The following is a 15,123-nucleotide window of genomic DNA, read 5'->3' on the forward strand; positions in this document are numbered from 1 at the left end:
TTTCCTTAAAAGATCTCCTCTCTAATACTCTCTACACACACACAGAGAGCACAGAGAGAGAGAGAGAGAGACAGAGAGAGAGAGAGACAGAGAGAGAGAGACAGAAAGGGAGAGAAAGAAAAAGAGAAAAAAGAGAATAATAAGTGAGAGAGAGAAAGAGAAAGAAAGAGAGAGCAAGAGAAAGAGTTGGAAAGTAAGAGCGAGAGACATGAGAAAGAGTTAAAGAGCAGAGAAAAAAGAAAAAAGAGAAAGACGGAAAGAGAAAGAGAGAAAGGAAGAGCGAGAGATAAAGATAGAGAGAGAGAGATGAGCAAGAGACAGAGAAAGAGAAACAGAGCATAAGAAAAAGAGAGAAAGCGAAAGAGAAAAAGTGAAAGAGAGAGAGAAAAGTAAGAGACAGAAAGACTTAAGGAAGAAGAGAAAGAAATATAAAAAAAGAGAGTGATGAAAGGAGAAAGAGAAAGAACGAGAGAGATAAAGACGGAAAAAAGAGGAAAAGAACGAAACAAAGAAAGGGAGACAAAAAATAAGAGAGAGAAATAGAGACAGAAGAGACAGAGAGAGGGAGAGAGAGAGAGGGAGTATAACTGATAATTTCATATATCAAAACTGTGACAGTGTAAGTTCTAGTGCTCTGTAGAACATGTTCTGTACGGTGTGCTAAATCACAAAAACACACTCACTAAATCAACTGAATAATCAGGTACAGATCACATCTTAAGCTAACAGTACACAATAAATGAGCTTTAACCCTCCAGTGTCTCTGTTTCTTATTCATAATCATTGTATTTTTTTCTTTTTGGAATTAATTGAATACAGTTAGTTTACAAATGTGAATATTCAAATAGAAAATGTTAAAATGCTTGTGTTCAGTAAGGAGTCAGCATGAATGTGAAAGTTCCTGGCTGGCTGCAGTCCAGCAGGCCTAACTCAGTACCTGCTCCAGATGCCCACAGGGCTGCTGCTTTGAAGGCCAGCGTCTGCCAGGGCGCATTAGTGCCCTAATGTGGAGGCCTGGACCTCAGAGGACGGAGAAACCAGCCCTCGCTGTCTGCCCTGCACCTACACTACTGCAGCCACTGAGCCTTTAAATAATCCCATACATGCATTCATACTAGGGGCTATAACAATCACACAATGCACAGCTCATTACCATTCTATACAGTGGTGTCTCATATCAAAGCATTTTCCCATACAACAAATCTTAAGAGTGCCTGAAAACCTGTCCTGGGTGCCCATTTTCAATTTATTAGAACATTCAAGACTGTAAAGGTACCGTACTTGAAACTTGGTGGTTCAGACTGGTCCACTAAATAAAACTAAATTAAATGTGATACAGAAGTTGTCTCAGCTCAACAATCACAGCACTGAACTGAATTGCACTTTTTACACCGATTTTTCACATGGATGACGTCTATAACGAGCAGACAGGTTTGAGATACTAGCAGTGGTCACTATAATTTGGCAGATTGGCACACTGTAACTTTTTGGACTACCTTTTATTAGCCATCAGCACTGTAACCCCAATTTTCTCCCCAATTTTGTCATATCTAATTCCACCCCGAGTCACACGATACCACCACTGCTAGGAGGGCAAAGCTAGCACAGGCTTCCTCCGAGACCTGTGAAGCGCCACTGCATATTTTACACACATCATTGGACAGCACTGTGACTTAACAGGAAGACAAACTACTCCCAAAAAACAAGAATTTAAGGATTTCAGGGGGAATCTTTGAGTTGATTTTCTAATGCGCTAATAACTTGAGCTAATATGCTAGCTGCTTTTCTAAGCTTGTTTACCAGAGGCATGTTTTTTTCCTTCTGTCTATCAAGTTTTTGAGGTAAAAAGCGAGCACTTTCACAGAGTAAGGATGGTTTGACATCTCTGTGAGTTCACTTATTTAAATTTTTCATTATAGCTCACACAAAATAAGCAGTATTTTATAACCTTATTTGCTCCAGGCTGTTGGATGTATTGCTCGAGGCCTGTGGCACTTCAAATTAAGAGCCTTGTTTCGACAATATGATACAACAAATTGTTACACCTCAAATTCCCTCAAATGTACATTTAAGCAAAAATATAACAGCCTGTTTGCCTGTCATACAACAGAAATCATTTGAAAAGATCTACGGTACAACATCACATCACTTTCTCGCTCGTCTTTGTTTTAGATTACAGGACATAAAGCAGGTAGCAGATTTCTCCAAATTTCACTTTAATGTCTTTGTTCGGGGATTACAGAAGGCCCAGCGTGCATTACTGCAGCAGCGCAGCACATGAGGCTAAACACAAAGCATGCCTCCAGCATAAGAGAGACAGATTGCACAGAGACAGCTCTGTTTGGGAAAACCATTCCCGACGCATCTGAACGGCCACATTATACCAAACTGATCGATGCACCACAGGACTCCATCAGTTATCTTGTTTCCAGGCTGTTACCCTGTACACACTGACTCTACAAATGTATACTCTGCAGATAATGTGTGTATACGCCAATACACACTAACTAACTTCCTCTAAACACTGTTTACTGAAGTTACTGTATTCCACACTGGTAGGATTAAAACTCCAGAACACACACGCACACACAAGCCTACCTCCAGCGAGTGTGTTTCTCATAACATACATAAACATTTATAAATCTGATTTAAGGACGTATTGAATTTCAAAAGACTTCCCCCGCACCACAAAACGCACATCAGGAGCACTAATATGAGCCATATTGTAGACATATTATAGCGGAGAGGCACTGAAAAGACAGCCACATATGCTCTTGCTCTTTCATATGCTTTCTTTGCTCTTATACAACTATCACTTCTATTGTACTTTTGCTGGCTTAAATCTATGCCTCTTCTTTCAATATGGGCTTTAACATGCGAGGCATAGATAAAAACAAGGATTGTTAACTATTAACAATTATAATGCTATACTTGAAAAAACTTGAAGGGTCACAATAAATTCTGTAATCTGTAATACTGAGCTCAGTTCTACAGCTTCACTTCTATACCACATTAATACATGCCCAGGCCTTATTTTGGCTGTGGTATTATGTCTTTTATTCAGTCTGTATTACTGCATTATTGCAAAGTGTCCTCTAGGATTAGCTATTAGATCTCTTGAGCTTAGCTAGTATGATTAATGTTCTGCATTACTGATTAACACTAAGCACCATACTTGAAAAACAGATATTCTGCTGCAAACAAAATACTGTTGTACTTATATAATGACAATAAAATCCGTTCCACAACACAGGAAAATCAAGACACACTATGAAAAACACAAGCCTGTAAACATAGACAATAAAAACTGACACTAAAGTAAAGGACAACACAAATTAAGTTCTGGTAGACTAAAGTTTAAATTAAGTTAAAATACAAAGGCATTTAAAAGTTGGCCTGATCATCGGAGGATCACAGCCATCTGTGGCTTGGAGTCCAAAACAGCATAGCTGGCCTCGCTCTCTCTGGGTGAGGCCAATTATTTATGATTGGCCTCCTTCTCCCCCCATCACGCAGTGCAGTGGTAGCCAAAGTGGACGTCTGTTAGCTGACGAAAGCTTTAGAACTCTGCAGCCCTAAAGCTTTACTTCTACACACTTAAAAAAGATGGTTCTTCAAGGGTTCTTTAGTAAAGGCAATGGTTCTATACAGAACCATGAGTTCAATATAGAACCATATTATGATTAAATGGTTCTTTGCATGGTGAAATGGTTCTTCAGAATGTGCTGTATATGGTTCTACGTAGAAGCTTTTTGAAAATGGTTCTATATAGCACCAAAAAGGTTGTGCTATTGTTATGATGTCAAGATTGTAACAATAGAAAAGCTCTTTTTGGGGCTACATAGATTCATTTTCCATTAATATGGTAACTGAAAGCTCTCCAGTTTCTGGAATGACCAGCAAATTTCTTCTTGATGAGCTGAGTGACCTAGCAGAAACACACTGGACAATCGTTTTATGATGATAAATAGAGAAATTGACTCAGGGCCCATTGAGAAATTTCTCATTCACTTTTTACTGCTTTCTCACATGAACTCTTGCTGTGATCACACCTGTTAACCGTAAGTAGACAGTTCAGCCAAGACTTATAATCATCAGTCTAGCTTTTTTTAAATTTATTTGTGTTTTGTTTTATAGAAATTATAGAAATATTTTTGACCTATATCATTAATCTCTCAGCATCTGTCTGGTTAAAAGTGATCATACTAACTCTATCTTTCTTGCCTCCTTTTCCGCTCTGCCCTCCTCACCTCTCCTTTAATCCAGCCATCTTTCTTCCTGCCACTACGCTCCAGTATGTGCTAACAGCTCAGGGAGTTAAGTGAGAAATGTTGCCTCTGAAACTCAATTAAGCCTGCGGTCACACTGACAAGGTGGAGGTCACAGATAGAGCAGCCCCCCCGCTGGCCATTGTTTGTGTTAATTTCTTGCAGGGATAAAGTGACAATCCAAACGGCAGGTGCTCCGCTTTAACAATGCATCCCCCCGGGCCTCACACCCACACACAGGGGGCATTAAACTGGCCCACCCGCTCCAAGCCATCACAAGTCTGCACAGTGCAAGGCTAAAGTCTGCTTTAAATCTCACAGGAGTGCTTCAGAGCAGAACTATACAAAAGGAAGCAGCCCTGCAATGCGCTGGAGGATATTTTGACTGCATCACAAAGCTCACTGTTGCAATAGTGACGCGGCAGGTGATTAGTTCACGAGGTCCGCTAAACCCTCAAAGTCATGGGAGAAGAATGTTTCTGAAAACACATAAAGAGGCCTCGTCGCTCTGCATACGACGTTTCGCTTCACAATACGTTTCCTGTCCTAATCTCCTGTTATTTTCCTTAAAGCCAATTCGTCTGGTCCGCAAAAGCAGATAGGTATGCTCCATTTCCTCTGCAAAGCTTCGGAACGCTGTTTGGAATCTTAATTGAGTTCCTCGTCTTGAGCTTGGGCTTGGACTGTTCTGACGGGTGGATTTCATCTCTGGAATATTCACATGCTGGCAAGATGCAACCTAACCACACTGTAAAACATGCACAGTTGAGTTCATTCAAATCATTTTAGGAATTTCATTTGGTCTGGTCTTTTCAGTTCCACCGGCTTACTTACATTTTCCTTATTGCATCTTTAAGACTGCTAAATTGATTCAAGGCTATCATATTTCTTTAAAGTATTGTTGAGTAAACTCAACTCAACAAGCATCACATATTTGTTAGGGGTGCAACAGTACATTGATTCTGAATACAGCGTCAATTCTAAAGGCAATATACAAAAATTTTGTAAACTTTGCAATGAAATGTCCTTTTGTCCTCATTTTGTGTCAAGCTAATCATTTTAGTACTGAAATCACTACTCAGGTTTTGCTGCGTTTCAATAAACATGCTAACAATTTAGCAATTTTATATGTAAACAGGACTGCTTTGCTTTTTGAGCGTTGAGGATGTGTTGTTAAAGACGTGACCGAAAAACGCAGCTTCGTCCAACTCTGGCATGGCGTTTTTGCTAACTACTTTACCTCAAGTTAGCCAGGTCCAGAAATAGTGAAAATGTATTTCTCTGACAAACTAATGTTGACACATTGTCCACTAAGGAGAAAATACCTCATGAAGAAGATGATGAGTCCTTATTAGCATCCAGTGTTGTACTAGCTGTAGTGCTAGCTCATTAGCTCATCTGTAGAGGCAGCTACTCATCAAATCCCATGGATTTCCCTCGGCTATTTTTGAAGAATAAAACATGCTTTCTAATTTTAGCCTCCTAACAACAGTGTTGCCATCTAAAAAGTGAGCCTACAGTGCTAGTCATTTCTTTCAACTGTTTGTCCTTGCTTTTTCTTTCCTTGCAGCTAACTGGACATATCTCTTACAGATACTCCAATCCCAAAATTAGTCAGAACACACATCTCTAGCTTTCATTAGCTCATAAAGGTTTATCATTCACCTGATTGTGGTTGTGAGTTTAAAAAGAAACATTAAATTAGTTGCTGATACATCAGTCAAATTGGTTGTATATTACTGAGGGGAAATGTATAACGCCATATTAACATTTGAAATACTGAATCATCCCCTTGCACAGCAAAATTGTGTCATACTGTACTGCAGCCTAAGCTTTCCTCCACTACATATTAATATTCTGAACACATACTGCTGAGGTGAGTCATCCTAAAATGAACAGGTAGTGAAATTATCAATAAAAGCAAATTAAATTGCTCATCTCCACTGATTAATTACAAGTGCGAGCATAACTGCTAGGAAAACATGTCTGCCTTTGCATTTAGATTAACAAGGGTTCGCTGCTGTAATTGTCAGTGCTTGGATACTGTAATTTCCGCTGTCTACTACAGCCCTGCTGAATGACTGTATCAATTAATCCACGTCTCCTTCACTGGGCTGATTCCACGAGGCATAACAGTGCCAGTGATCATTAAAAAAACAATCACAAAGTGGACACAGGAGCTGTGGGGTTACGTAGGGTGTGTGCTGCTGTGTTTTTATATGACTCTTATCAGATATTTTGCTACGTTCCACAATGTAACATGGCCCACTGTGCCGTCCCTACCGCAGATTTCCCAGCACACTCTGCATTACGGCCCCTGTTAGTTCACTGGAAGGCATTCAGCTTTCGTTTGCACTTGTGCAAGATCAAATGGAGCGCTTTGTTGCCTCACCATGTATGCGTCAGAGGAATAAAAGATGGCCTGCTTGTCTTTCATCTCCTTGGAGCCAGGAGCCGACTGCCATGTGGTCACCACACATCCCTGTTAGACCCATGCAGGCCTGAAGAGGAGTGTCCACTGCCAACCTCTCTGTCCTACACTGTATCAGTGATGTGTCTGCACTGGCAGGTTTCAGTTTTCCTTGTACTATGATGTGCAGTATCACCTGAACAACATGCAATGAGGAAACTTTGTCTTTCTTATGAAATTTCTCATACAATGTTTAAATTTCAGTGTTACTTTTCAATTAAGTAAGAAACAATACCTGGAAAGTGGAGATGGCATGATACCACCTTTTCTTTCCTGATACAGATACTGATATTTAAAATCTTCACTGGCCAGAACTGAAATTTATCCAATATTTTTGTTTAAAAACTATTACATTTAAAATAGAGCTATTTTTAATATAAGCATTCCACTTAGGTGACAGCAGGCTGTGTTCCAGTAAGACTGGGTCTGTTTCAATCCAACAGCTCATAATAACATTTACTAAACTAACAATAATTAATAACAATAATAATAAAGAAACTAATAATCAACTTCAATTTCCAGTGACTTCAAGTATCATAAACAGCTGATAGTAAATATCCACATCAATATAAATAGTAAAATTCATTTCAAAAGTATTTATGTTGGGTCTGAGGAAACTATTATAAGGCCTGCTTTGCCAGCTTTCAGAGTTATAGCACTAAACATGGATCCAAGAGGAGAAAAGATGCCCATCATGCTCTAAACTATTAAACAAACTTTTCAAAATAATAAGCCATCTAAATTATTGTCTAAATTATTTACAGACACTCTAGTCTAACACTTTCTAAACAGACGTGTTCATAAAAAAATAATATCAATAAATACAAAATCTGAAGTCACTAAGTACATTGATTAAAAACGATATCAAACTATCATATCTAGGGTCCCTCAGAATAAAAAAGCATGTGTGATTGTCTCAAGTAAATACTATGTAATTGTAATCAAGATTGACCAAAATACCAAAAACAGACACACAAAATTTGCCTAGGGTGCTTAAGATGACAATACAAAAGGCTACACAGCTACACAACTTACAACATCACAACATAGTTTTACTAAGGGCAATTTCAGGACAGATTTGTTACAGGACTGGATTTATTGAATTCTTTTTCTCCCGCTGATATCTGAGCCAGCATTTTCTTCCAATATCTAGCATTGGATGTGTACCACAAAGGTTTTGTTAACATGAAACAGCTATTAGTTAATACTTTGGGTATATTTTGCAGTGGACTAAACATGTGAGATGCAGGACTGTTCCAGAGGAAGGGCTTTGTTAGCTATTCCTTCAGTTTTACTGTTGTAAGGAAAAAATGGAAGGATGTAACTGCTATTAAATATATTGTTACTGCAAACCAAGACAGACAATAGACTTATTAGTTAAAAATATTTTGAAACACTGTGTCCCTAAACTTTTGATGGGTAGTGTAAGATACCAGGACCAGTGTTTAAACAAAGTCATGCAGTTACCTATGAAGTACAACTGACTGCAACTTTGTACGAGCGAGATTCTGACATTTGAATCCAAACCAAATCTATTGAGTAATACCCAACTGTTTGCTCAATTCAGTTACTGATGACTACTCTCAGCATTTCTGAGAAACGCTGGAGTGCAGGACTCCCTCTAAATCACTGCTATGACAGATCAGAGCTTAACTGATTCCAAAGACAAAAGCAGCAACGTCATCAGAGTCTTTGGCAGATGGAGAGGGAGAGAGTGAAGGTGCCAGTAAAAGGCCGTGCTGCTCTTCTCTGTTTCTGGGCTGTGCTGGTGGGGTCTGTCTCAGGGAGGCTTTTGTTTAGTAAATATTTTCATTACCGCGCCGTCTGGATGCGTTCCCGGGCCGAAGGACGCTCACTTCACGCTAAGCAGAGCAGACAAAAATGAATTATTTCATATTTCCTTTGTGTCTGTTTGCTCTCAAGAACGTTTATTTTCAAAGCGCTGGCAGCTGATAGCTCAGGCGGCTCAGTGTTTGCTCTCGCACAGTGTATGACTTCTTAAATTACAACAGGAGCGAGCGGCTGAGAGGTGACATGGGCATTTCCGATGCTTCTCTGCTAAAGTCAACATGACAGCCAGGCCACAGAGGACCCATCCATAACACAGCACCCGTGGAGCACTGATGCAGCCAAGTGCAAAACCAAGAGACACCAACAGGAACCAATAAAGGCCGCCAGGAGCGGCATACCTCTATGGACGTCATTGTAGGGGGGGGACAGCAGAAGCAAAATAAATCCTGAGTGTCCTGACCATATTTAAGAATAGCTGCTCCGCCAGACCTCCACAGCTTCTGTTTATTCAGCGGGAGGCTTGTTTAAAACCAGGCCAGCTCCTGGTTCAACGGGTGGCTCATGTAAATCTCATCAAAGCTCAAAAAGGCCGACTCCTGGATCCAGAGGGACAGTTACTTTCAGGATGCAAACGCCACAGGCGCTGCAATCCTGTTTGATTAATAAGGAGTTCTGGCTTGTTCCTTCTGTTTACTGGGTTGCTAACTGCAACCCAGTGTTTGGGCCCCTGATTCTGCTTACATCACAGTGACAAAGGCATGAAACATGCAAAGATTTATTCATATTTCTGAGATTGGAATAAACACTATCACATCCAGTTGCTCTCAGCCAAAACTATACTGGACAATATAAGGCATGGGTTGTCACGATATCAGAATTTGGCTTTGATAACGATACCAAGCATAGTGTCAAGATGCTTGATGCCCAAGTGATAGTATAGCAAAATAGTTTTAATCATGGTTTTAACAGCCAATGTATACTAGACTGAAAAAAATATTCAAACTGTTGCAGCAAATTCAATCTCCCGTTTTAGCTATATAATACTCTTCATATAAATCAAATAAGTAACTCAGTTAATTTAAGCATGGCTTCATTCAACATAGAGACAAGGACATACAATATTGCATAACAATTGTAGCGTTTAACATAAAATACAAAATGCTCACGTTACTAATGGTATTGAATTGTTTACCATATTATAGTGTTGAAAAAGCACTATTGGTATTTTTGGCCAAACAAGGATCCTTGCTGTGTTACTATGGTGACAAAAGCTTGTAAACCTGCAACGACTCCTTTCTAGCCTTGCTTTAAAGCATGACACACACTTGGAAGCTGAACAGATGTCAGTGGCCCTACTTTTTGGTGGGACCCCATCTAGGACGTTCGTGACTTGGACTCACCGCTATCCTTGCCCTAAGCTGAAGGCGTACAGCCCTCTCTGCCAGTGCTGGGCTTTGAAGTGTTGGCTAAAACTAAGCACCTTAAATGTTTTCCATTCATGTAAAAGTTTTATTTTTTGCACTTTTACAGAGGTTGGGTGGCTGATGTTTCCCTGAAGCCTGTGCCCAGCAGCCAACCGCCTGGCAGCCAGCTCCACAGACATTTACCCAAATTTCACATGTGCTGCTCTTATGCTTATAAAGGTCAGCAGGGCACCGGAGACCGCAAACCAACCTCCAGACCCGCTGAGTGTTAGCTCAAACCCCAACACAACAAACACACATGCTGACTGGCCCTCCGCTGTGCTTACTCATAACCAAAACAGCCCAGACACCTGAGACAGTGAGCAAACAGGTGCCCATTTAAGGCTGTACATGAGCAGCAGTGTGGCTTTCCCAGGCCTCTACGGAACCTGCACAATGTTAAAGTAAAGACCAGCTTGAGCTGGATTAGTATTACCTGGGGAGATACTACTCTGCAAAAAACTATATTTCAGGAAGTGAAAAGTCTTGAATGCATAAAATATATTTAATATCTTATTTTATTGGGTTATTAAATCAGTTGCATTTTTTTCTTATTTTAAGTAATCATATCAGGTGAGCTGACAGATCAGTTTACTTCCTTCAGGCATTAGTTCCTGAAATGAGCAAAACTATCTGCCAGTAGAATAAGATCATTTCACTTGGATTTCACTACTTAAAATCTGCAAAAATGTCTAGAAATAGATTAACTGACCTCATCATAATTATACAATAATCTTATTATAAGAAATATAGATATATTAGCTACGGACAATATATTGACACTTCCAAAAATATCATTCTTGTAGTGTATAATTTAAGTGATTAGGAGATTTTAATCAAGTGCAAATCTTCAATGCATGTAATTTTGTAATTTTGTATGTGAAGTCAAACAGTAACAATTCCAGACTGAATGGCTTTTTGTTATGGGCTGTTCAAAGCTCCCTGAGTAATAGTAGGACAATTCACATTAGCCTCATACTAAGGGAATAACAAAACCGGCTAGTAGCCATGGCTTTGCTCTGTGTTGTTATTGTTATTGAGTGTGAGTCTATATGAGTTATAACATTTCAATGCAGACTGATAATTTGGAAAAATCACACAGGTATTTTATCCTTTACAAATCAGCCAATCAAATGCTTTACAAATTACATTACAGAACTCCAGTCTAAACAGTGCTTAAGAAATGATGCAGATCTTGCCTATTCCCATGTTGCCTAATTGAGGCAGACAGGGAGTACAGGGGGTAGAAAATGCTGCCATTCTTTCTCTCCCTCTCTTCCTCTCCTTCTCTTTTCAGGAGACAGAGAGCGTGCTACACCAGCCACAATGTGCCACATTGTTCCTGAAGTGTGAAGTGCAAGAGTGGCTGGCCACTGCGAAAACTCTGCTGGAGAGAAGGCGCTGTTAAACGCTTCAGAGTGCCCAAGCCAGAGCTGAGAGTTTGAGCGTGTGTGTGAGTGTGTGCATGTGCAAGAGAGTGTGTGAGAGTGAGAAAGTGACAGAGAGTGTGTGTATGTGCGTATTTAAGAGTGAGAACTAACGAATGAGTGAAAAATCATACAAGCTGTCAAGGAGAGAGAAGAATTCACAGCGAATACTCGTTTATTAGGAGGGATGTGTCACTCAAAATGTAGAAATTTAATTACGCCTTATTATTCCTATCAATCAAAGAGAGCAGAGCCAACAATAACGGATCTTGTTATCTCAATATAAAATGTAATTATAAAATGTGATATTTCCAGTTTGTGAGTCAAACAGTCTCCTTCGTTCATTGTTTTTGTGGTTACTTGAGTTTCGAACTGGCGGGACGAAAGCCTTGCATGGGGCGGCAGTGCGCCCATTACACTTAAATCAACACTCCGGGGTGTTATGAGAACAGTGGCAGTGTGTTAAGCGCACCCCAGAGACACAGGGCCAGCAGCATCTGAACTTTAACTGGTCCTGAAAACATGCGTTACAGAAGGAATTATGGCTTAGTTCTGGCGACAAACTTGCTTAATCCTGCATCAATAATTTGCCTACACAGTCAATGATGAAATACTCAGCTAAGAATGAGCAAGAATTGCTGTTCTTCACCATCTGCGGCTCTTTACAGAGGGACAAATCTGAGGCAGTACACTGGAAAAACACACAGCGTCCAAAATGAACTGAACTTTAATTGTTTGCTGAGGTAACTACACATCAAAGAAAAATCAAAAAAGACATCTCTGTAGTGTTTTTAGTGTTCACCTAAATGGCAAAGAGATCGGATGGAAAGACAAAGGAGACTTTTAAGCCTCCTGCTGCAGTTCATATCTCAGTAAAATCACACACTGTGCTCAGATTTGCTAATATAATAACGTTCATGTTTATCTGCATCTGAACTACAGACGTTTTTCATCCAACACTTCTCAGTTCTGATGCTTTGAGTAACTATTACAATTTTTTACTTTGGGCCAGAAATGTCTCACCTCTACTTTTAATCTAATAATACTTCTCCTAAGGAACCATGAAGTCTCCCAAGCCACTGAAGATCTACATATCAGCAAGATTTAAAATTTCCTCTGGGAAAGTCCAGCACAGGTCTATTTGAATGGAAATCTGTGGCATAATTAAATCAACTTCATACAAAGAGTATTTTTTTTCTGCAGGGTATTAACGGCTCACCTAAATGCACTCTCTTCCCCAAGAAAAGCTCTCGGTTAGAAAGGTCGCAAGGGTCAAGTAACACTCCAGCCAACGCCTGTGCATTTTTGCTGTCCTACCACAACCAGAGCAAACAGCCGATCGCCGTTGTTCTATCTAAGCCATATGGTAACCCAATGCTCCTTGAGTTGGTTACTTAAGGCATGTTATGGGTTGCCTTACACGTCCATGCGTAGGTGGCACTGTGGCCGAGCATATTTTTAACCCAGAAACCAAACATTTCTCAAACACACACCAGCCCTGCGGCTTGTGAGAAGAAAACGAATGAAATCCCGTGTGCTGCCAGAGCGTGTGCCCCTAAACGCGCTTACAGTTTGTTCCTCTACCCAAGGTGCCAAGGTACACACACACACCCTACACCTCCATTAATCATCCTAATGAGTGCATGCCTCTATTCCCTACACCAATTAACACAATCACTCAAAGCTGTGCGGTAACTGATATGCTGGATCTAAACCCAAAAAATTTAAATGAATGTATGCCTCAAGACACTCAGCGTTCAGCAAATACGAGCAGCCTACTTTTTGAACACTGATGGTTCTCAAAGCCAAAATGAGAAATGCATAATTCAGCCGTGGCACGTTCCTAATGTCAGAGAAAGCAGAGGAACATAAAGCCTGTCTGGTTCATGACTCTGAAATGTCAGTGCTGATGCGTCTCCTTGCAGCAAAAGTGTAAACTCGAGGGTGCTTGCTCGATTTGACTGTGACAGAGCAAAAGCAGAGATGCTGTCAGTTTGAATCTGCATGTTTGCAAGTTCTAGCAGGGCTTCAGAAGAGGATGCAAGTTTGATGTAACAATAGAAAAACGCTTTTTGGTGCTATATGGAGCCTTTTTCTAAAAGGTTCTGTATAGAACCATGTACAACACATTCTCCACCAATGTGTAGCACCATTTCACCATGCAAAGAACCATTGAAGTTGTTCTGTATGGAACGGAGGTTCTAAATTTTGTGCATATTCAGCAAGTGTGACTGGTTACATCACACATTACAAGCTACATGTAACAGAGAGCAGTCTGCTATTACTACTGGAGACTACCTTTCTAACCTCAGTTTGCTGACCCTGCGTGGCAATCAATTGCCTGTCCAGCAGTCTACAACAACGCATGCAGGTAGCTCGTGCCAGAGCTAGTGTTTTTCACCGCACGCGCCCACTACTAAAACGAATCCATCCTGGAATACTCACAGTCGCTCCGCGTTCCTCGGGATTCCTCTCGGCACTGACCGGAAGCCCTGCTGCTGGCACTCCACGTGCGATCCCGAGCAGCTGCACTTGGCCGGGCAGCCGCGCACGGCTGCGACGGTTAGCAGCAGCGCGCAGAGCAGCGCGAGCACTCCGCCACCGGCCGGCCAGCGCTTCTGCTGCGCGCGCGCTCGCATCCTATCCGCAACACGTAAACGAGCTCGCGGGTCAACAAACAAACAAACAAACAAACAAAAAAGACTGGAAAAAAGAGGAAATTCCTGACAGCTGTGAAATATATCCTCCGCTCGTTTTAAGCCAGAGAAGTGCAACGCGCAGAGTTTGAGTGTCCAGCTGGAGCCTCTCAGAGCCGGGCGCGCGCGACAAGCGGCGTCAACTTTACAAACTCCTGCCGAAAGTGTGCAAAGCCAAAGTCATCCAAAGTTAAACTTCCATTTAGCCGCGTCCGCACCGGACCAACCAAACAGGCGCGTGCGTAAATGTCCATGTGCACATCACTGTGAGAATTCTCTCATAAAGGCTCTCGTGATACTCCTGCTCTCTTTTTTAGCCTAAAAAGTTTCCAAAAAGAAAAAAAGAAAGACAGCACACGTCCTGATAGAGCTCCACTCGCCCTCCTCACAATCCCTCCGCTCGGTTCTCTCAGAAATCCTCCTCGTTCACAGAAGTTCAGCAGAAGAACACGAGCCCAAAAGTTGCAGCGCTTTGCGGGGCTTTCAGGCGAGAAGTTCTCCAGCGAGTTTCCAGCCCCCCAAACCCGGAGCCACACTCTTACTGGCTCACTGCTCTGCTGATGTCATTCACCCACATTTGGGCTCTCCGAGGCGCTGAGAAGTTTGGGATGGCTGTAGTTGGTGCTCGGGCACTTTTCTGGATACACCCTGTTTTTCTTAATCAGAGACTCAGATACAGTGAAAGGTGATGCGCTGCATTTGCTTAATTCAAATTCTATAACAATAAAATGCACCAACACACGTGAATTGCTTGTTTGGCAGCAAAAATGTTGACGTAATAGGCCTGTTTTTCACTTATGTGGAAATATGAATGAAAACAATTCAGTGCATGAGAAATATCTGATAGCTTAAGTTTGAAAGAGAGAATATTTTGTTTATTAGCCAAATTTTGGGCACATATAGAGAAAAATGTTGAGAATTATCATATTGCCTCTATGACTCTTTGTGGGTCCTTATTTCTCCATAATTAGCACATTTTCTTCATATGAGGGCCACATGTTCACTTTA

The 15,123-nt window shown here is 41.0% G+C and overlaps 1 protein-coding gene across 1 annotated transcript in view; it reads right to left on the bottom strand.

Annotated features, from left to right (window-relative positions):
• Positions 1-14,693, bottom strand: part of slit3 (slit homolog 3 (Drosophila)) — a 219,424-nt gene extending 204,731 nt beyond the window's left edge. The window contains exon 1 of the mRNA XM_036568481.1: positions 13,865-14,693. Within this exon, the coding sequence (XP_036424374.1) occupies positions 13,865-14,058 (194 nt within the window). The 5' untranslated portion in view covers positions 14,059-14,693. The remainder of the gene's footprint in view (positions 1-13,864) is intronic.
• Between the last annotated feature and the right edge of the window lie 430 nt (positions 14,694-15,123).

This window comes from Colossoma macropomum, unplaced genomic scaffold (genome assembly GCF_904425465.1).
Source record: "Colossoma macropomum unplaced genomic scaffold, Colossoma_macropomum, whole genome shotgun sequence".
Taxonomy (NCBI): domain Eukaryota; kingdom Metazoa; phylum Chordata; class Actinopteri; order Characiformes; family Serrasalmidae; genus Colossoma; species Colossoma macropomum.